This window comes from Gopherus flavomarginatus, chromosome 2, assembly GCF_025201925.1.
Source record: "Gopherus flavomarginatus isolate rGopFla2 chromosome 2, rGopFla2.mat.asm, whole genome shotgun sequence".
NCBI lineage: Eukaryota > Metazoa > Chordata > Testudines > Testudinidae > Gopherus > Gopherus flavomarginatus.
The window spans coordinates 24414127-24436511 of record NC_066618.1 but is presented as its reverse complement, the minus strand read 5'-3'; the positions used below and the strand labels follow the sequence as shown (position 1 = coordinate 24436511).

Below are 22385 nucleotides of genomic sequence, written 5' to 3'. Positions count from 1 at the left end.
ACTGAAGTATCTGTGTAAAGGACATCTGCTGAAATTGTATTTGTGTACATCTAGAGACATTTCAATGTCTCCATTAAACTAAAGAAATATTTCACTAAAAGGGTCCCATTAGCTGCTTTTAAAGATTTTACACAGTCTGATTATCAGAATGAAATCAGACCATTCTACTCCATAACAGAGGTATGTTACAATAAACTGACTATAAAAACAGTTCAATAATGGAAAGTGCATGCTGCTTATCTGATTCATTAAATAGATTAAAAAAAATACACCCCCCTCACACAACAGAGTTCCCATCCCAATTCAAATGAAGGGATGAAAGGCACTGTCAACTGCTTACAGACAAGATTATCTCTTTGGCATAAAAAAATGGCAGATTCAGCAATTGGGGAAGGACACCTTGCCTGCAACACATACTGAAAGCCAAAGAGCAAAGTTTCAACACGTTGAAACAAAAGAGCTCAACTTGCCCTGATTTTGGCCGGAGTGCAAAAGGCAAAGTTCTAGTCTCCCCTTTCTAAACATTATACTCCTGCCAGTTTTCAATTATTATATACATTTTAATCAAATTCTTATACCAAAATATGTCCTTACATTAGTGCTGGAGGTTTTAACATCTGCTTTTTTCTTACTTTATACTATACATAATGAGGCCGGGAGGGGTGTGTGGACGTGGCGGGGAAGAGGGGCTTGGTTGTCAGAGATGGCCAGTATCACTTAGCCCTTCTGACCATCACCAGTTTTCCCAGTGCCAGCAGAAAATATACTTGCTATTTTATTTTAGGATTGTAGAGAATTAGCACTGAGCTCCTCTATAGTTTGGAAAGTCTAAGCATAAGCTCTCCAACATGAAGTCTTAAATAGTTTGTTTTACGTCTATTACTGCAAAAAGTATCTCATGTTAAAAAAACACTTCTGTGTTACAGTGTAAATTAAATTAAGTGCCCTAACACAATGGACGAAACAACCTCCTTCTGAGCTGAGAACAAAGATAACAGATCCTGTTGACAGGAGCGGCACCAGGGTTTTTTGGCGCCCTAGGCAGGAGTCCTTCCGCGCTCCCGGTCGTTGGCGGCAATTCTGCGGAGGGGTGGGGGTGGAAGAGGGTCCTTCCGCAGCTCCCGGTCTTGGCAGCAGGTCCCAGAGCGAGTGAAGGACCCGCCGCAGAATTGCAGCCTAAGACTCGGAAGGACCCCCCGCCGCCGAACTGCCGCCAAGAGTGGCAAAATGCCGCCCCCCACCCCAAATCCTAGCGCCCTAGGCGACTGGCTAGGTCGCCTAAATGGACGCGCCGGCCCAGCCCGTTGATTTACTAAAGAACATGTATTCCTGCCTATTTTTCATTTATAACAAGTCATATGCAAATTAGGTATAGAAACAAGCAAATGTTTCAATCTCAACCATTAAAAAAACCTAAGTGCTCGACAGCATTGGATTTTTTTTTAATTTAAGATAGTATTCAAAACTCCAGCTTTGCATGTGCTGAATAAGTATGTCATCTTATATAACAAGCTATTTGTAATATTGTGCATATGGCATAATGCTCAGTATTACTGTTATTTTGTTATTTTTAATCATGTATTTTTTAAAACCACTGAGGTAAAATATCCTTAAGACCATTTTAACTGGCCAAGCTAATGTGAAGTTTCTCGTTACAGTTATTTTCTTATGACAACATGCCAAGTCCATTTGGGTTTAATACCCTCAACTTCTGTAGTTATTCAGACGGTTCATCTGGATTGATGCCAATCTGACATCCATTCAAAACTCTGGTTCGAGTGGTGAGATAGTCATATCCATTTCCCATGGCCTTACTAACCCACTTTGGACTATGGAACCAAAACATCAAACTCTCCCTCTGCACATTTAGATCTAAATAGTTACCAAGGAAAGATTTTTGCATTTATTTAATAATTATTTTTGTTTCCAGATTATACGATCTCGTTTTTATTGGGGGGTGGGGGGAAGAGAGAACAGGACAGCAAAGTAGTTTTAATTCAGAAAAATGTTTTATCTTCTCTGCGTTGTACCAGATTTCCTTTTGCCAGACAGTAAATGTTTGGGTTTAAGGTCAAACACATGCCTATCTGCCTCTCCTTTCTTGCCCAAGCGATTCATTTTCTTTTGAGAATTCTTCATGATAGTCTTAACCTTCTTCACCATCTATTTGAAACAGAAACAAAAAAAGAATTTCTCTGTAATGTTTCTTTCTTTCTTCTCCTCAGCAAGAAACTTGAAACAAAATTCTATTTAAAAGTCTAGCAAACCCAAACTGCAGAATGTCAGGAAGAAGATATCAAAACAACAGGTCAAGCACAAACCATCACCTCTGCAGTTAGAGCGGGTTTTCAAGGCCACGTGTAAGAAAAAGTGACAAAGGGGAAATGAATCTCCTTTCCAAACAAAGTTAGTTCAGTCAGAAATTCCTTCTGTGATAAAAACTCAAGCTAGCATCCTATTTCTAAATATATTAAGAGCGACCTTATGATATCTTTGGGAATCTAAACATTTAGACACAAGATTTAAGTGTCAGATTATGAGATGTGTCAAGTTAATGAATTCCATTTCAATTTAGATTGCCTTTCCTTCTCAGGTGTCTAAAAATAAATTTATTAAAATCTGAGTGTTACCAAGTGTTTTGTGAAAAACATTTTTAAACCATTTTGTATCACTACATTTTATCTTTACATGTTGTCATTTTTCAGTGTGCATAAGGAATCAGAGCAATAACTGACTTTAAATCATGAAGAGAAGACATATCCCCTCCACAAAATATATACTGAAAAGAGACCAGAGCAAAGTTTCACTGAAGATCATTTGAAACTTTGTACAAATAGTAAATCCTAATCTACATTCTATTAAAAGTATTTGTAAATGTGACCACATATTGTAGCAGTTACCATAAAGTTTAGATAATGTTAATGAACTAAAACAAACCTTTGCATCTCGCAGACCGGAAATGTCACGTGGTGTGCGAGAGGAACTGCGACTGCGTGCTGCAGACTTAGGGGGTTCAGATTCTTCACGTTTACGTTTCCTAGTTACACTCCTGGATCTTCTTGCTTGGACCACATAATGTGCCTGAAATACACAAAGTAAGCATTAGAGATGCTATTGTCTATTTCAAATAGAATAATTTAAAAATCATTGTAAAAACACATCCTGTGGCTTCCTTTGATACAGCACTCTTGGCTCTTCCTCGTTAAGCTAAAGACCATTGGATAAAGTCCTTAAGTCAACTGTTGATCAAAGTTCTCTGCTGTATTTCCAACAATTCTTATGCAAAAGATCACTAACATGCACTTAGTATCACTCATTCAACATTCTCATACTGATTCCCCTAAAATACCACAGTGTCTAGCTTTCTGCACCAGAATTTTGAGGTAGATGACTTTAAAATATATCATTCAAAAAAGTGAACAGATAATAAAGATTGCAGCAGCTCAGCACAAACAAAACAAAAATAAACTTTGCACAGTGGGGAAACCCAGACTAAGGTAGCTACCAGTAGCTTTATATGATAAAGCACAAAAAGGCTTCAAAGTCATGACAACTAGCATCACTCCACACAAGTCTCAGGCTCCTTCCCCTGTAGGGTCTGGCTGAGACAGCAGGCCTTTGGGAAGTATGGCTCCTAAATAAACTTGGATTCCAAGCTCTGCAGACAGTAAGTATTTGCTTCAAATGTATAATAGCACCACTTATTATTCCTAACATCCCAACCCCTCATTATCTGAAGACTTTGGGTCTCACGTGAGATCTCTGTATATGGTTGTGCTACATTAGGAGTATAAAAAGGGGTGCTGGGATCTTGCACTACAATAAAGTGGACCCCAAAATCCAGGGACAGACAATTTACTCCATGACTGCATTACCTGCTAAGTGCTAGTCAGGCACTTAACATCAAACCTGAAGAAGAGCTCTGTGTATGCTTGAAAGCTTATCTTTCCCCAGCACACATTGATCCAAAAAAAGATATTACCTCACCCACCTTGTCTCACTTAAAAACCAGTAATTTAGGGTGCTGATGTGTGATGAGCCTGTTTAACTTGTCAGTGTCTTTAAGCCACATTTTTAATGGGCATTTATCCTAATAAATATTATGTCCTCAAAAAGTAAACATACTAAAAACTGTTGCTCTTTAACTCTGTATCCCCAAAGTTGACTCTTGTACATTAAGCTTATTCTGGAGAGCTGGAATCCCACTCAAACCAACATGAAATGTTCTAGTATAAGACAGCAGTGCCAATACAAGTATATCATTCTGAAAAATGATGGCAAAGAAATCTTTTCTAGGTAACTAGCATGGCATACCTGCATAGCTCACTCAAGCCTGATAAAGGAACAACAGGAGATCTGCATGTCCACACATGAATTAATGGTCCCTTCACTCAGTTTATCAACTGTAGATGTAACTGACATTTTAGCGGGATTTTCAAAGGCATCCAAAAGGAGTTCAGCACACAACTCCAATGGGATTTTCAGACTCTCACTCTTCAGACATGTGTAATACTTAATTAGCAAAAGTCTTACTTCATCTTTACCAGCCATGTCAAGACCAAGACTGCTCATCTCCTTCTCTAGCGTCTTCCGTTGGACCTTAAAAAAAAAAAGAAAAGAAAAGCTAATAAAGAGAATGTCTATATATTATTAATACACACACCAGGATGTGGACATATACATACAACAAACTGAAGAGCCATGTGATTTATCCTGAGCCATGAATTTATCATGCACTTTTGATCACTTTACTGGCTCTCTGCCCACTAATGCATCTTCATGGGATTATTTTAATACTCCAAACTCTACAGTAACTTCAAATAGCTGCCAGGCTTTGCTGTTTGTTTTTTAAATCAACTTGTTACATAAATATTTCCTTCTCTTCCCAAAGTGTGCAAAATTCCCCTCTTTTACCAAAATTACAAACCCACTTATTGGCAACATTGTAACGTAGGACAGTAAAAGTTTTCTAAAACCGTCACAGCTTTACAACAGGACTTCTTGCTACCCTGTTGGGCTAGACACAGCTGCTTTATATAATTAGAAAGAGAGTTTCCCGAACTTCCTAAAGGAAACTAACAATCACTTCCAGCCCAGGAATGGTCTAAAATAATAGACTTTAAGTTAGTGACATTTTTATGTATACACTGCTATTCTATATAATTGCAAGAGGTGTTCACAGCTCTCTCCAAGCCACATACAGTTAGACTCATGACAACTAAAGAACACGGGGGTTTGCAGCTGAAGAGGGAAAACCAAGCCCTCTTCTAAAATTTTAAATAAATTCCTATGAGTTTTTCTAGAACATATGTATCATAACGTGACATAATGTGATGGTACTACTGGCATTTGTTTGGCATGACCTACATAACTCACTAAGCAGGGTTTTCAACACAACAGGCCCAGAGGTAATATAGAGGAGAGAAGGCAGGGAGTGAGCAGCAGGAAAGAAGCGAGAGGGGGCAGAACGACAGGGAGGAAGCCATGGGGGAGATCAGTTCCACCTGTTATAAAACAGCCAAATGTAGGTTTATGCTGCCATAATTCTGTTTCAGCTTTTCAGTGTTTTTATGACATCACCAGATCCCCTTAATGGAATTACAGCTCAATTATATAGTATGCCAATATCTGTTTAATAAGCTAAAAGATTCAAAATGCCAGATCCATGTTTTACGGAGGCTCCCACCCTTTCCCTCATATTTCCACATCTCTTTACCTATCACCACAGTAGCTATTCCTCGAGCTCCAGTGGCATTCTCTGAACCTGTTTTTGGCAAGGAAAAGGGGGGTGGGGTAGAGTAGGGTACAGAAGAAAGTGCTACATTGATTGGTAGAATCTTGTAACTGAAATCACACCTAATAATGAATCATTTGCTATTTGCATATTATCCATGAAGAAGACTATATTACTGACGGTATTTTATACTTACCCTTCTAGCTGTCCTAGGCATTTTTGGACCCTGAGTATCTTTTTCCTTGGATTCCAGAATTTTTAGTTTCTTTTTTTCTCGAATCTGTTGTGCCAGTTGTCTGATTTCCATCATTTCCTCATCTTCACTTTCTAGTTCACTCTCATATTCCCCAGCAGCTTGCCTCAGCTCTTCCTCTTTCTCTAACTCTTCCAGTTTCTTAAAATGTAAAGAGATCAAATGAAAAACAAGTTGTTAGTGTCACAGTTCAAGGCAACTGCACGTGTATTTGCCTGCAGGGACCCATTGCTGGAGGCCTGGGTCTCATTCCCGTCTGATCAGAGTATTTCCAGGCTGCATAATTCGACAATATCGTGTTATCTCAGCCGAGACAGCCTGTCCAAACAGACCTGCTTGTTTTCTCTTCAGAGATGGCTAAAAGTGGGACTGTCACAGTTAGTTAGTTACCACACAGCTCTTTTAATCCAAGTCTATTTTATTCTTAAAGTAACAAGCACTACAGAGAAAACATTAAAAATAAAAGAACTTGCATTTCTGCTAATAAGCTAATCAGAGATCACCGCAACCTAATATTGGCTCCAGCAGAAGCAGCCCTTCCAGACCCCACCCAAGGGGTTTCCTTGTGGTTTCAAGTTCATCACCATTCACCACCAGAATATCTTCAAAAGTGTAAAACAAATAGCATAAAGCTCACCCTCATGATATCTGGATCAATATAATCAGCTATATTATGTCCTTCCCAGATCTCAGGTATCTTATCATATTTTTCAGATGAATTCATTAGATCCCAGTATTCTAAAAAAAGAAATTAAGCAAAAATTAACCAATACTTTAACTCGTTGAAACATTTTATAAAAAAATCCGTGATGGGAGAAAACATTTGTACTTTATATTAGGATGCAAATCTCTCTCTAAAATGTAAGCATTTGATAACATACAGGATCTGTGCCACACAGAACTTTACACTGGAAGTCTTCTCAAACAGTGATGATGCATGTGACACACAAATAATGAGCAACAGTAATATCAGTGAAAAAGAACACACCAAATTATTCTCTCCACAAATCAATTATTTCCTTTAAGACAAGGATCATGCAAGAATATGTATCAGATAGGTCCAAGCAGGACAAAAGAAACAGAGCTGAGTCATCAAGCCATTCATTGTTTCAGTAGTTCTACAAACCGGAAGACACTCCAAATTACATCACAACACAGGTGAGAGCAGAAAGCCCATTTTTACAAATTTGGAATTAGAGAAAAAGTCTGGTAGTGTTCACTGAAATATCAGCAAGGACACTTAAGATGGAAATAGTTAGGATAAGATTTTCCTGCTTGAAACTTTCTGCTACAAACACAGAAAGGCGTCAGCCCAATTTCACTTCTTAAAATAACTATACTGAGACTTGAGTAACACTTACTCTGAAGATCCAAAACATAATCATCTCCCATTTCCACTTCAAGATCTCTCTCCTGAAAAGACATACGTAGCATAAATATTGTACTTTTCAATGATCACTCTTTTGTTTTGATTTTTTTAATTTCACTACTAATTCCTCAATTCAAGGGTGTCAAATCTGTTCTGTAAACCACTTACCCTCTTCTTTTTAGGTACATCTACTTCCATGCGTTTCTTACGTGTTATTGCTCCCTCAGGAATGAAAGGTGGCCTTTCCTGAAATTAATGCAATAAACATGATCACAAAAGCATGCAATTCTTTTCTTTTTTTAATATAATGTGGAAATCCCAAATTTTCTGTAATGCAAATAAAATATTGTCACTATCCATTTCTCTGTAAGAAAAATTTTCAATAATCTTAACTGATTGTGACAGTCTGTATCCCTATGTTCACGCTTTTTACAAAAACTATATTGGATTTTGTCCAAAATATGCCCTGTGAGATATCATTTGAAAACTCAGCGTGCCGCTCATTTTGTCCTGGTAAAATGTGTGTGGCAATATTGTATGTAAAGTTATAAGATTCTATTGTATAACACTGAGACACATTCCAAGTTTAGAAAAGCAGGCACAAACTGCTTTCTCAAAGTCAAAAGGCAAAGTGATGCCTCAGCCAGGTTTCAACAAAATTAAATGGACTATCCCTGGTGAAGCCGCCACTCTCTGGCAGGAAAAAGGGGGTGAGCAAGAAATTTACATCTTGGCAACAAACAAACAAACAAACAGCTGGAAGTTCCTGTCCCACAGACTTTGTCTCTTGAATCCCAGCTGGAGAGGATTCTCAAAGAGGATGAAAAGATAGAAAAAAAGGTGAACAGATGCCCCAAATTATCTCTTCCTTCACCTCTACTCACAGCATCAACACCACCTGAAGGACAAGGAAATTAACACTGAACTGGGGGAGAGGTCCTGCCTGAAAGGATTCCAGACAGTAAGACTTAGAAAGCATGTGGTAAAGCAAAGGTTTCTCTTGAATTCATTTATCTTAAGTTAGGAGTTAATTATGTTCTACCTTTTATTTCTTTGCAACCAACACTGACTTTTATGCCTCATTACTTGTAATCACTTAAAATCTATCTTTCTGTAGTTAATAAACTTTTTTTTTATTGTTTTATCTGAACCAGTATGTGTCTGGATTGAAGTGTTTGGGAAACTTCATTTGGGATAACAAGATTTGTGCATATTATTTTCTATTAACAAAAATGACGGACTTTACATGAATTTGTATTGTCCAGGAGGGTGCTGGGCAGTACATTATGCACATTTCTGGGGGGGAAGTCTGGCACTGGGAGTTTGCTGGTATTGCCCTGCAGTGTAAATCATCAGTGGCTCGCTATAGCACTCATACAATATAGCTGGGAATGATCTACATGCTGGAGGCTATGTGGGGGAAGACCAGGAGTGGTTGCTCTTACAGCAAAGCAGCATAAAAGACACCCCAGGTTGGAGAACTGAGGGGACACAGCTATCTATCAGTCCAGGCTGTACCCTGGGTACTGTCACACTAATTCACTATGCCAATACATTAAGTGAAATCCTGAAATTCACACGATTCCGACAAAATGAATCCCCACATTAAGTCAGCAAAAAAAGGATTTTCAAAGACTACTGAAAAAATATATCAAAATTTTAATAACCTACCTTATTATCTCTTTTGCCTGGTACAGCTAAATGTAGTCGGTTCAGCACTTCATTCACTTTATTTCCTTTCATTTTGGTATCAACACGATGGGACAACAGTCTGTCACAGGCCTAAAAATGTACAAAGTGTCATTAATTATTATCTGGGACGGAGAGAAGGCAGTTTGAGTTAATGCACTAGCTTTTCACCTATGGAGACCCGTTCAAATCCTATTTTAAGTCACTGTTTCCCCTCCCCTCAAAATACTTGATTTTTTTTATTTTAAAACTCAATACAAGAGCAGTTATGTAACAATATTCATATTTAAACCATGACTAAATGGGAACGGAATCTCCTACAGTGAGAATCTACAAGCAATACAGAAAGAAAAATCAGAGCAACAAAGGCTCACAGAAGAAAAAAATCTCAGTCAAGTTTTTTTTGTTTTTTAATTAAAGAAATCTGGAAAATCATGCCAAGGAAGTGTGATAAATTATAGTTAAGGATTTGGTTGTCATATTTGTTCAATCTTGGATATGAAGTTTGAAAATAGTTTCCAACATAAGGCCTGAGTAATGTCTGGAAAATGGTTCCCAAAAAACAAACTGTCTTCAGATTTATTTCTACAGATACACAGGACCTTTTCAAAATGGAGCTTTTACTGTTCTGTAATATCTAGTGGGAGTGTTTTATTTTTAGCTGAGAACAATTCCCTGCTTGCCCAGACCAAAAGCAGGGCCAAATTAATGACTATCTTGTTTTATCCCTGCTAACAAAAAGTCTGATGGGACAAGAGTTCAAAGTAGATGGAATTTCCTCATGTGTTATTTCTGAGTAGCAGGAGAGACACTGGTCTAAGAAATGATCAAACAGCCTCTGAACAAATAGTCAATTTAAGATTAATATCTGAAAGACAGTGGAGAAGTTCGCAGTACATAGAAATTCCACCAGGATTAAAGACACTGCATAGAATTTATATAAATCTAACCGGTGATTCACACGGGTTCTCAAACTTCATTGCACCGCAACCCCCTACTGACAACAAAATTACTACATGACCCCAGAAGCGGAAGGAAGGAGACCGAACCGCACCGCCCTGGGTGGCAGTGGAGCTCAGGCTTCAGCCCTAGGCCCCAGCAAGTCTAATGCTGGCCCTGGTGACCCCATTAAAATGGGGTGACGGCCCACTCTGAGGTCCCAACCCACAGTCTGTGAACTGCTGGATTAGAGTTAACAATTTTCAAACAGTATCTCTTCAGTCCAAATTAAGATCTAGGGTTTTCATTGTAATGTGTATAGTTTTTTCTGCCATTTCAGATTTTGTGACTTACAATCTATTTTACTTCTACTGCTTTTGTTATACGCTGGGATAAAAGAGGGTGGCTATCATCCCCCTGGGATCCTCAAAAAATGCACTAATTTTCATAAAGCCATTTCAGTAAGCAAAACTGTACAATAAATATGTCAGAAGTAATAATCATGCTTGCTTGTCTCATCCTAATCTCCACTTATTCACATCATAGAAAGCAAAAACAATTTTGCTCATCTGGCAGTATCTGTCCCAGGTGAGACCCAAATCTTGAACATTTGAGTGTCATAGTTCCTCAGATGCACAGGAAAACTTGCTTTATTTGTCTCAAGCCAGAGCACCAGTCCACTACTTTAATAAAGAGTAGATTCACAAGCAGTAAAACAAAAGGTAGATATCTATTTGGAACAAAATTTGTGTAAGTGAAAGAAGAAACTCACCTCTGTTTTAACTTTAATCACACCTTCTTCTGTTAGAGTACTTGTCTCTATGACAGGAAATCCTTCTGCTTCTAAATTTTCAAACATTTTCTAAAAAACAAACAGAACACACAAAAATAAAGTACGTTCTGATTATTTCTTAACGATCACTGTTTTCATCTCATTAAACTAAGTCAAACTTCTAATCTCATTTCAAAATAAAAATTTCTTCTGACATTATTGAACGACTGTATTATTAATGGATGTCTTCCTAAAGAGGAACTACAGAAACTTTGCATAGACTAACTTTTACACATAAATACTTTATGGATATCAGATGTAAACAGTAAGTTAAGTAACAAATAGAAAAAATATTTATACATTAGATAGGTGCTCAGAACTTGTGAAAATCAGGGTTACCTGTATGCATATGAAAATCAAGCCTGTGTGTGTGCAGATACTACTTCATCCATAACTTCCATTCAGACAGTTCAAGACAGTGTGCCTCACACTAGTACTCAGTTGTCTCTACCCAGAAACTGTTGGGTGAGGTTCACTGGCCTGTGTTACGCAAGAGTTCAGATCAGATGACCCTTTCTGGCCTTAGTATCTATGAAATCAACAGGAGCTATGGGTGCTTTGCACTTATGCTAATCTCTCTCACACATGTACCCCCCATACATGGAAATACACAAACACACACCTTAGTAGGTATTCATGATTAAAAAAGTAAAAATAAAAAAAAATCAAGACTTAAAGACCTACTTACTCTTCATCAGATTATTAAACTGTCCAATTAACAAGTTACACAATGAAGTTCACCTGTGCACATTATAACTTATATTATTCCACAATAGAGGCATACAATGCTTTTGTAAATTATGAAAAGAAGAAAAGGCCTTCTAACCTGATTTTCTTCAGGAAGTTCAGAAATCCTCTTCACATCACACTTGTTCGCTACAATTATAAGAGGCTAATAGAAAGAAAGTAAACAACATTATTCAGCTTATTGTTTCACATTGTGAATAATTAGATTTGACTGGTGTTGTAAATCAGATCTACCTTATTAGCAAATAGTGGTTTAATATTTCTGAAGAGTTCTAGCTGATCCTCCAGACCATGCCCGCACTGCTCAGACACATCCATTACAAAGAGCACAGCAGCACGAAGGTGTGCAAGCGCTGTTATAGCCTGCATCTCAATGGTATTCCTCTCTTCCAAAGGATGGTCCAAAATACCAGGGGTATCTACCACCTAAAATTTAGATTAACATAATTAACTCACACCTTAACATAAATTACCCATAGAAGTAATAAGATTGGGGGGGTTAGAGATGAGGGGAGAAAAGTGATATGGATCAATCAATCTTTCACAGTATGTTTGTGCTTATTGGTTAGGAAAGAATCAAAGCAGGAACATATCAAACCTGTCCTCTGCAACCTACACTGGCTTCCCATAGAATATCATATTAAGTGCAAGGTCTCAGTCCTTATCTTCATAGCCCCCCATGACAGGGCCCCAGGATATCTAAACAATCATCTAAAGCTACAAGACAAAGACCGTGATCAACAACTATTACTCCTGAGAGAATTCTCCACCAAAAAAATAAAAATTCCGCACACAGTATGTTAAAATCCTGCATATTTTATGTGTCAAATAAATGTGGATGCCCCAAGCATGGTAGTGGGGAGCACAGGCCACTGGCAGCAAGGAGCTGGAGGATCACCCTTGCAGCCCTTCCTTCCGCCCAGGACATGGACTTGGCGGTGAGGCTGCATCCAACCCTGACACAGCACAAGGGTTGGGCCTGCCCCAAAAACACTCTGGGGCCCTACCCCTCCACAACTGCTGCACCAAGATAGTATGCAAGAGGAACAGAGTCCTTCATGCACACCAGCCCTGGCGCCCAATCCAAATGTGTTGCAAGCAGGCTCAGCCCAGCAAGATCCAAGTGTGGAGGGGCTTCATGTCGGGTGATCGGGTACTGTGTGGGGCAATCTGTGTGCAGGAAGCTAGGTGGGGAGTCCAGGACTCTGCAGGGGGTCCAGGTGCAGATAGCTGGGGCTCAGCAGAAGGGTCTGGGTGTGGGGAGATGGGGCTCAGCAGTGGGGGTTCCAGGTGCTGGGGAAGTGAAGCTCAGTGGGATGGGGCTTCAAGTGTGGGCCGGCTGGCTGAGTGCAGGGGTGGAGGTATGGATGCAGGAGGGTGGGGCTTGGCAGGGTCTGGATATAGGGGGCCCAGATGTGTGGGGTTAGGTGGATGGGAGAGCAGCTCCCCACACACTGACCTCTTCCCCTAAGCCTGGGGAGTGATGGGGTCATGAAGTGGTGGAAGGGGGGGGTATGGAGCTTCCTGCATGGGAAGGGTCTAGGGGTGGGTCTGGCACAGCCCCAGCCATTCCTTGCAGGGGAAGAGACAGTCCCATCCTCCTCCGTCCCCAGCCAGGACTAGCAATTGAGCCCGGAGCAGGGTAGGAGCCACTGGCTGAGGCGTCTCCAGTCCCACAGTGATTTACCTCTCCACCCGCTGCTCTGGGCACCCAAAATGATGTGCCAGCACTGCTGGGGTGGGAGGCGTGACTGCTCTTACAGCTTACCTATACTTCCCCATCATTTTCTGCAGAGAAGCAAAGAAATCTGCAGGGGACATGAATTCTACATGTGAGTAGTGGCACAGAATTCCCCCAGGAGTAAACTATGCTCTTCTGGCACAATGGAACTCTCAACAATAAGAGTAAAGCTTATATGTGCATGAGAGCGCACCTTCTCTGGGGGCAGTCTGAGACTGTGGAATGAACAGCCCCAGGAACTTAGGAACCTCACCATTTTCTGCTTTAAGTGCAAAGCATGTTTCTTTGACCTGCCTTCTCTAACAGAAACACATAGCAACAAATATATTTATATTAAAGAGAGAGAGAGAGAGGGAGCGCGCGCGCTCTAAAACAGGACATTCTCTCATTCTTTCCCCAGAGAGAGAAGCATGTGCAGTAGAACAAACAACATAAGACAGATGTGTAGTTATGTGGCTTAATAAACTACTGGAAGGTGCTCAGATACTATAGTGATACGCATGGTATAAAAACCTAAAAGAACAGACGCTGACAATCGCAACTATATATATAGTTTCCTTTCAGCCAGGAGTTTGTAATTTCATTCGAAGTAAGACCATGAAAAATGAATAAGAAAACAATAGTATTTGTGTTAAAATAAGATGAGACTGAGTACTTCAAATTATAGTCAGAGAAGAGTACCACAGTAATACAAGGAAAGACTACCTGTAGTTTGTGTGCATTTTCACTTTGACTGAATCAGAGGGAGGGAGACCTGCCCTGACCTGATCCAGTCTGGAGATGAATCACTTTCTCTTACTACTCAGGAGTTATTCAAGTGCCCTGTCCCTCCCAGCAACTGAAAAACCCCAGGATCTACATTTCTAGAATAGCTTCTGATAGCTGACCTTACTCAGCACATTATGTAAAGAGAGATCTTACACAGCAGTTCTCTAGGCACAGTACTTTAGAAACAGCCACCAGCAAGCAAAATGGTATTCTCAACAGCAACAAGATCCTAACCAATTCATTCCTGTGGAAACAGAGCGGTAAGTTAGAAATAGCTCTTACCTGCCAACGCAGATACCTATAATCCATGTGTCCCACAAAGAGGGATTTTGTGGTAAAGGCATAAGGCTGCACTTCCACATCTGCTCTTGTCACCTTAAAATACGAAAAATCCCCAAACAAAGATTTTGTCATTTACTGAGATAATTATTTTCCTGACAGCAGCAGGTCAGACTAGATGATCATAATGGTCCCTTCTGACCGTAAAGTCTACGAGTCTATATCAATTATCATGCACTTCCTTTGCTACACCAAAGTGGTTATTCTCAATGGTTTTCTATAGAAGGTTAATACACTTTTTGATCTATCCAGGAGAAAGATTTTACCACGCTGGGGAAGCTTATGATACAATAAATTGGTTTAAAAATAAACCTTTTTTTTCATTTCCTTCTACAGCACTGAGATTCATACTAAATCCCTAACCTTGTACAGAGACTGCTAACTAAGATCCTTGGGTAGAGTCCCAATAGTTCAAATTATTTAAACTTTGAAGTCATATTTTTTTAACAACAAACTCACAAACCTTATTTATAAAGCTCGATTTTCCAACATTTGGGTAGCCACACAACAGAAGAGTTCGCGTATTGGGATCAATAGTTGGCAAACGGGACAAATGTTGTCGCACTGAAAAGTTTTAAAAGCATTAATTAATTACATAGGTGATAAAATAAAGTTTAAATGTACTAAAATAGAAGGGAGGTGTCTTTCTTTGTAGATGGGAAAGCTTCTGATTTTATTCAGAAACAACATTATTCAGAAACTACATTTAATTTGGACATATTTTTGCATTAAGTTTCCGTAAGTGGTTCATAAAGTGTTAATAAAGTATTAATAAAGCATGTTACAAGAATGAGCTGAATATGTTATAGTTATAGGCACATCAGTAGAAGGTGTTCTAGATGGTTATAAACAACCAATTGGACCTTTAACAATTAACCATTTATGAAAATATTTATTAACCTGGATAATCTATTTACAAATGGACCTTAATATAAAGTTGTATTATATTTTAATTAACACATCACCCCCCTCAATTAGCTATAATGTGAACAAGAGGCAAAAAGGGCCACAGTGAAGAACATATAAAGAATATTTGGCCTCTATTAAATCAGACAAAGGGAACTGATACAGATAAATAATGACAGCCTATATCATTTAGTCAAAGTAAATCAAATACTAGGAAAAATGCACTGTATAAATGTACTTAACTGTGAAGGCAATATTTAAGACACGGTCAACAAGGTGGGTGAGATAATATCTTTTATTGGACCATCATCTGTTGCAGACAAGCTTTTGAGTTTACACAGAGCTCTCTTTCAGGTTTGGGAAATGTATTCAGAGTGTCTCGGCTAAATAAAAGGTAGAACAGACTGTTTAGCAAATGTAGTTATCACATTTCAAGGGATTATTATGCTAAACAATCTGTTCCACCTTGCATTTAGCTCTGACACTCTGAGTACCTTTCCTAGACCTGAAGAGCTCTAGGTAAGCTCAAAAGCTTGTCTCTCTTACCAACAAAAGATGGCCAAATAAAAGGCATTACCTCACCTCCCTTGTTTCTCTAATATTCTGGGACCCACAGGGCTACACCACCACTGCAAATAACAAGAAATCTAGTCAGTTTTAGAAACAAGTTAAGAATACTTCAAAGTACTTAATCTTCCGAAGGCTCCTGTGCCAATTATTTGTGCCAATTATATTTTCCTGGGTTTTTTTTAAATGTTTTTCCCTCTCCTCTTGCCATGCAAAAAATCTCAGAAAAAGCAGGTATATTTGACTGACTAGTCAGGAGAAATACTGAAACTAACCACAAAATGTTGATAATTTCTCAAAGTAAATAAATTGAAAAAAGAAAAAAAATGTTTTTCCTCAAACCTTTCCGTTAAAGTAAGGTTAGATGCTATTTATAAAAACAATTGGTAAAAAGTCTTTATGCGCAGTCTGTATTTCAAATTCTCTCTTCAAAATTCTTCATTTTACCATATTTGCAATACATACCTTGTTCCAAATATTCTAAACTTTGCTTCTGCCTTTTGATAATTGTGCACATACGTCCCAAAGCTGCCCGTTTCAACTGTTTGCATCGATAAAGAGAATCACCGTATTTCATCAGGCGCACATAATCTTTAGAAACACTATTGCAGGAGGAAAGAAAAGGTTAATCTGTTGTTATGACAAAAACAAGCCACAGAAAAATAAGTTAAGATATCTTACTTGTCAATCAGATTCTTGGCAATATTAATCTGTCCTAAGGCCAACTTGTAATGATCTTTGTCATAGAGAACATTCATCAAATCTGCATAAAAAGGATGGATATCCTAAAAAAGCATAAAATAAATTAATCAAAACCTTTTCTGGATGTTTTCTTTCACGAACGTAGACTTCTTACTACTAATTTGAACTTTTTCATAGATACAAACCAGTGGTACAGCTGACAAGTACAAACTGAAGACCATTTTCCGTATCTAAAAATCTCTAAAGAAAATAATCTGCTTATCCATACATTTGAATGTTTTTTCCATAACTTTGATTTCCTGCTTTATATTTCATTAGACTGAAGCTAAATTTCTGCTTGTGCATTTTTCTTTGTAAGAATATTTTTTGTTACAAAAGGAAAAAAATGCAAGATTATATTGTATAGAGGGAAACTGCAAGCATACTGTATAGTGGTAGCCTTTTTTCTAACATACTTCTGCTATTGTGGGAACACAGCAAAGTAATTCCTCTCTTTCACTGAACCCTAAATTCTGTAAGATTCATCTCTTTTTAGGAAGACAATTTTTCATGCCTGAATAAACTCTTCAGCATATGAAGAGTGCACCCTCTTCACATCAATTCTTTTTGAAGAGTTTACAACACATCTCTTCATCTCTGTGTAAAAGAATCAGAGAGAATATTTTACCCATCTACGTGCTTTATTTTTAGAAACTTAACCACATGACATAGATACCAAACTAGTTTAGTAAATACAGAAGCTGTACTTCAGAACTTTGTAATGGAGATCAGCCATTAGAAATAGAAGTCAGAAAAAAACCCACGCAAACTAAGGTCTCAATTCTGCGTCGGATTAAGTACAGGCAGATTCATGTGCATACACAAAGCCCCAGTTACTGAAGACTGCACATCTGCAATTGCAAGATCAGTGCATTAGACTGTAAACCACTGATCAGACCTATATTTGGATGCTCATTCTTTCCTACAAAACATCTGGATGGCAATAACTGTGAAAATGATATCTTATGCTTCTTTAGCACCTTTCACTAGAAATAGGAAGCCAAAGTGCTTTAACAGTCTATATTTCTTTACCCATCATTCAACTGAAGTTTCTATCAAATTTAAATGTATCTAGAAGTTTGTGCTAAAACTCTCACTTCTGGAAAAAGTGCTGTGAGATCTTTAATCACCACTGGTGGTTAAGACTTCGATTTTTTACCTCTCGTCTACAAGACGTGAGCTCTTGGAAAAAGTTGCCCTGATTCAGAACTTTACTCAAAAGAAAAAGAGCCACCTGAGTTACCAATACCTCTTCCAGCAGATATAATTTTTATTCCAAAGTCTCCTATCCAAGTAATAAGTCAGCCTGATTTTGCTTAGCCAACAAAACCTCACAAGACCACTATTTACAGTCACAGCATTAGATCTGACGAATTTAAGGTACACTTTCTTTTACTTATCAGTTGCCAAAGTCACTTACATCTAATTTTGGGAAATCTGTTAAAATCTGGGTGAGTCTGTCATGGTAATTTTGCTGGGTGTATTTAACTTTTCTCATGTAAAACTGTCGAATGCGGTGGATTTGATAATGCTTATGAATGACTGTCGGAGTCTTTCGCTGGGTCTTCGACAATGTCAGATCTATGAAGTCCTGAAAGAAAAGTACAATTATCAGCAAAGACTGTATTACTTATTCCTAAGAACCCATATTCCAATATGAAAGTTATTTAGAAAAGGAAAACAGAGCAGTCGAGTGTTTTAAAAAGACACCTAAGCAGTTATTGAAAGAATCAGTACACACTTCACACCACGCCTTTAGGTTGATAGAATACAATGCATCCACTTTCTATCATTGTTGTGGAAGTTAAGAATTTTGCATACTGTGTGGGATAACCAAGTTTTTTGAAAGAAAAAAGCTGTTGTGCAGCTTCAAAGGCATCAGTAAAAAACATCAATAGCATGTCACTCCAATTTTAAGATATCTAAACAAGTCCTTCCATTAAATTAAGTTCAGACCACTCAATCCCATGCACCACCCACAAGTTTGTAAGCAGAACCTTTCATTCTTTTATCCAGCGTTCATTTCAGCTATGTAAGAGACAGCCTCCTTTTCCCACATTCTTTCAGGGAACTGCCATGTATCCACTATCAGTGCTAGATCTCAACTGATTGGGGTGGGCAGTAAGGTGTTCAGTTGAAGGCCCAAATCTCTACAGCTTCCTCCCTCTCTGCTGGCCTGTCAGAGTCCATGTTTGGTGAGGCACAGATCATAATGAAAGGCTTCATTTCCTTCCCCCCCGCCCCACACACCCGACTTTTGACAATGTTAAATAGGGGGAGAAGAGTTGTTTGGGTTTTGTCCAGGTATTTTATTGACCCACTCTGAGTTGTGTATTGAGTTGTGTGTGCAGCACTTGCACTCTCTCACAATAGATACTATATGGAACAATAAGTTATTGCGCATAAAAACATTTCTCTATATTTTCCTGTTGGGGCAATTCCTTATAATATGCACATTACTGTCCTTTCTCCAATAATCTGACCACCCAGCTCAGGTTTTGAACCCTGATGAAACTCCAAAGCCAATTTAAAACATTTTCACAGATTTTAAGCAACTGTCTCTGAAGAGGGGTAATGAAGGGTTGGGAGAAGAAGAGTCAGCAGAAGTCTGAAGGACACAGGCACTTATTAAAATTGTCGTTGGTATTTACATATGCCTCTGAAAATGGCACAGAACTTCTGAAGCTCAAAATAATGATTGAAAACAGGTCTGTTCTGCATTTAGAAAAGAAAAACAAAAGGTGACTGTCTCGAGAAAATAAAACTTTATAAGCTCTCTTGGATGTAATCACTTTATATAGACAGACTTTAGGGAGAGACTTGCTATGTTTAGTCACAAGAATTTACCTCTTTTAATCTTAAATTTGTTGAAGTCTTTTTTAACAAGGACAATTTTATTCACATTTCAGACAAGAGTAACGTCCCATTGAGGGAGTTCTGTACATTCAGGATTACACACATAGCAGTGACGATAACTCAGATTATTATAAAACAATGAATTTCTTATAACAACCACTACTTGTGATAGTACCTTATGTCCAGTCATTTACCCTTTGTGTGGCAGATTTTCACTGTTTAATTTCTCTCCCTGTAAACGTTAATACTGCACACTTACATACTAAACAGTATATAAATATTAAAAAGAGTAATTAATCTGTGTCAGGTAACTAAATATATTACAGAATGGGAAACTGAGGTTGTCATAAACAGATAGTTAAGGGTTAATAGAACAGCAGTACTTCATGTCTATTTTGACTGTAAGGGGTTAACAAGTTCAGTGAGCCTGGCTGTCACCTGACCAGAGGACCAATCAGGGGACAGGATACTTTCAAATCTTGAGAGCGGGAAGTTTTTGTGTGTGCTGTTAGTGTTTGGTTGTTGTTCACTCTGGGGGCTCAGAGGGACCAGATGTGCAACCAGGTTTCTCTCCAATCTCTTTGATACAGTCTCTTATATGTCCAGAATAGTGAGTACTAGGTAGATAAGGCGAGTTAGGCTTATGTTTGTTTTCCTTATTTGCAAATGTGTATTTGGCTGGAAGGAGTTCAAATTTGTATTTTGCTGAAAGGATTTTAATTTGTACTTGTATACTTAGGCTGGGAGGGTATTCCCAGTGTCTATAGCTAAAAGACCCTGTAACATATTCCATCTTAAATTTACAAGGATAATTTTTACTGTTTTTCTTTCTTTAATTAAAAGCTTTTCCTGTTTAAGAACCTGATTGGTTTTTTTATTCTGGTGAGAGCCCAGGGGACTGTGTCTGGATCCACCAGGGAATTGGTGGGGAGAAAGGAGGGAAGGGGGAGAGAAAGGTTAATTTTCTCTCTGTGTTAGGATTACTTTCTCTCTCAGGGAGAGTCTGGGAGGGGGAAGAGAGAAGGAGGGGGAAGGTGAATTTTCCTCTCTGTTTTAAGATTCAAGGAGTTTGAATCACAGTGATCTTCCAGGGTAACCCAGGGAGGGGAAGCCTGAGAGAGGCAATGGTGAGGGAAAGGGTTTACTTTCCTTGTGTTAAGATCCAGAGGGACTGGGTCTTGGGGGTCCCTGGGCAAGGTTTTGAGGGACCAGAGTGTACCAGGCACTGGAATTCCTGGTTGGTGGCAGCGCTACAAGTACTAAGCTGGTAACTGAGCTTAGAGGAATTCATGCTAGTACCCCATCTTTTGGACTAAGGTTCAGAGTGCAGAATTATACCATGACAGAAATACAGACAATGATTTGTTTAAGGCCAGACACTAAATCAGTAACAGTCAGGATTACAATTTAGAAAATTCCTGCCTGTCAAACCACAGTTTGGTTTAAAGACTAACAAGCTCCAAGTTTCTGCGATGTAGGAGGGACTGTTACAGAAAATGTGTGCTTATGTTTAAATTTGAGGAAGACTTTGGCAGCTCCCTGGAAAAGCACAAGACAGTGATATTTGATAACCATCACCTTTCCCCAGTACATTTCACACGTGTTCAGTAGAAACATTGCTTCAGTGAAACCAGCCTGAAGCCATCACCTCAAGGCCTAGATCTGCTGTTGGGCTGAGGTGGTTTTCACCAGAGAGGCACCGCGCTCCTGTGTTAGTTTCACAGGGCAGAGGTGCCTGTGACATGCACGCAGCCCAATACCCCGCTTCTCCTCCTCCACCCCACTCCTCTGCCGGCCCCACCCCCCCACTCCTCTGCTAGCCCGCTGCCCCCGCAACTTCCACTCCTCTGTTGGAGCCGGTCCCCTCAACTCCTCCTCGGCTCCCGTATCCATCCCGCTCCCCCGTCCCGGCCGTGTACACGGCCCGGGGCACTGAAGGTCCCACGCGCGGGGCACGGGGCGGGGCAGCGCCGCCGGCACACATGGCTCCAGCTCAGCACGAGCTGCCGGCCAGCGGCCGATAGGAGAAAAGGGGCGCGCGCCCCCCGCCACTACCACTGCGATGGGGCTGACGGGGGATGGGAGAAGAGCTTCACCTTGGCGGAAGGAACCACCATAATCTTCTTAAAGTTGTAAAGCGCCATGGCCGCAACCTCCGCGCGTGTCTGCCCGCCTGCCTGGCCGGGTCCGGAACCACCGGGTACAGTCTCGCGAGACTTCCGCCGAGACACTCAGCCCGGAACAAGAGTTAAAATATTTGTCAGCCGCACGCCTTGGGCACAGCGCCCCCTGCCGTGGCGGTCTGAACTGCAGCGCCGCCCTGCGGCCAGACTGTGCGGCCGGGAACGGAGCCCGAGCGAAAGGGTCCGGGACCTGGGGGCGATGAAGCAGAAAGAAGCTGCAGGAGCATCTAGTCTGATCTGCTGCCTAGAGCTGCTGGCCTCAGCTGCCTCGTCTCAGCGCCTGGCTCGACTGAGGTGGTCATCTGGCTCGAACCCTTGGGACGGATGGAGCCCCCCATCCCTGTGCAAAACAACCCCCCAGACCGAGCACCCCGCGGTTAACTGGGCGCCACGTAGGGTGACCAGATAGCAAGTGTGAAAACTCGGGATGGGGGTGTGGGGTAATAGGAGGCTATATAACAAAAAGACCCAAAAATCGGGACTGTCCGTATAAAATTGGGACATCTGATCACCTTACTGCCACGCCGCCTGGGTCCAGCTTCAGCCCCCATGCATGTCCCGCCATTCTCTGCCAGGCTGGCAAACTCTTTGGCCAGCGCGGGTCCAGTCATGCGTGGACCCTCGAGCTCCTGCCCGAAGATGTTTTCTAACTCTTTAGTCACACCCTGCTGGTTCTTCTCTGCTCCCTCTCCACTGGATCACCTCCTTCTGCAGCGCCTGA

At 40.0% G+C, this 22385-nt stretch overlaps 1 protein-coding gene across 2 annotated transcripts; it reads right to left on the bottom strand.

Annotated features, from left to right (window-relative positions):
- Nucleotides 1-1892: 1892 nt before the first annotated feature.
- GTPBP4 (GTP binding protein 4) lies at nt 1893-21686 on the bottom strand. Of its 2 annotated transcripts, XM_050942249.1 has the most exons (18): nt 21578-21654; nt 19657-19713; nt 18046-18216; nt 16566-16669; nt 16350-16486; nt 14875-14975; nt 14355-14447; nt 11798-11989; nt 11643-11708; nt 10757-10846; nt 9028-9138; nt 7525-7602; nt 7349-7400; nt 6625-6725; nt 5931-6128; nt 4534-4599; nt 2938-3081; nt 1893-2163 (listed from the first exon to the last, which is right to left on the bottom strand). In XM_050942249.1, exons 2-18 carry the CDS (start codon nt 19669-19671, stop codon nt 2011-2013), a joined length of 1872 nt encoding a protein of 623 aa, XP_050798206.1. In that variant the 5' UTR covers nt 19672-19713; nt 21578-21654; the 3' UTR covers nt 1893-2010. The 2 variants fall into 2 exon arrangements, with proteins under 2 accessions (XP_050798206.1, XP_050798205.1); XM_050942248.1 differs by lacking the exon at nt 19657-19713 and having other exon boundaries at nt 21578-21686.
- Between the last annotated feature and the right edge of the window lie 699 nt (nt 21687-22385).

What these genes read in the sequence shown, in the direction of transcription:
- GTPBP4 (XM_050942248.1), bottom strand. Translation starts at nt 21,625, where the DNA reads ATGGCGCTTTACAACTTTAAGAAGATTATGGTGGTTCCTTCCGCCAAG. An exon ending in AACTTCCTGAAGAAAATCAG is followed by an intron (nt 10,847 to 11,642) that starts GTTAGAAGGCCT and finishes TTTGTTTTTTAG; the next exon opens with AAAATGTTTGAAAATTTAGA. An exon ending in TTATGTTTTGGATCTTCAGA is followed by an intron (nt 6,726 to 7,348) that starts GTAAGTGTTACT and finishes TTCTTTTTTTAG; the next exon opens with AATACTGGGATCTAATGAAT.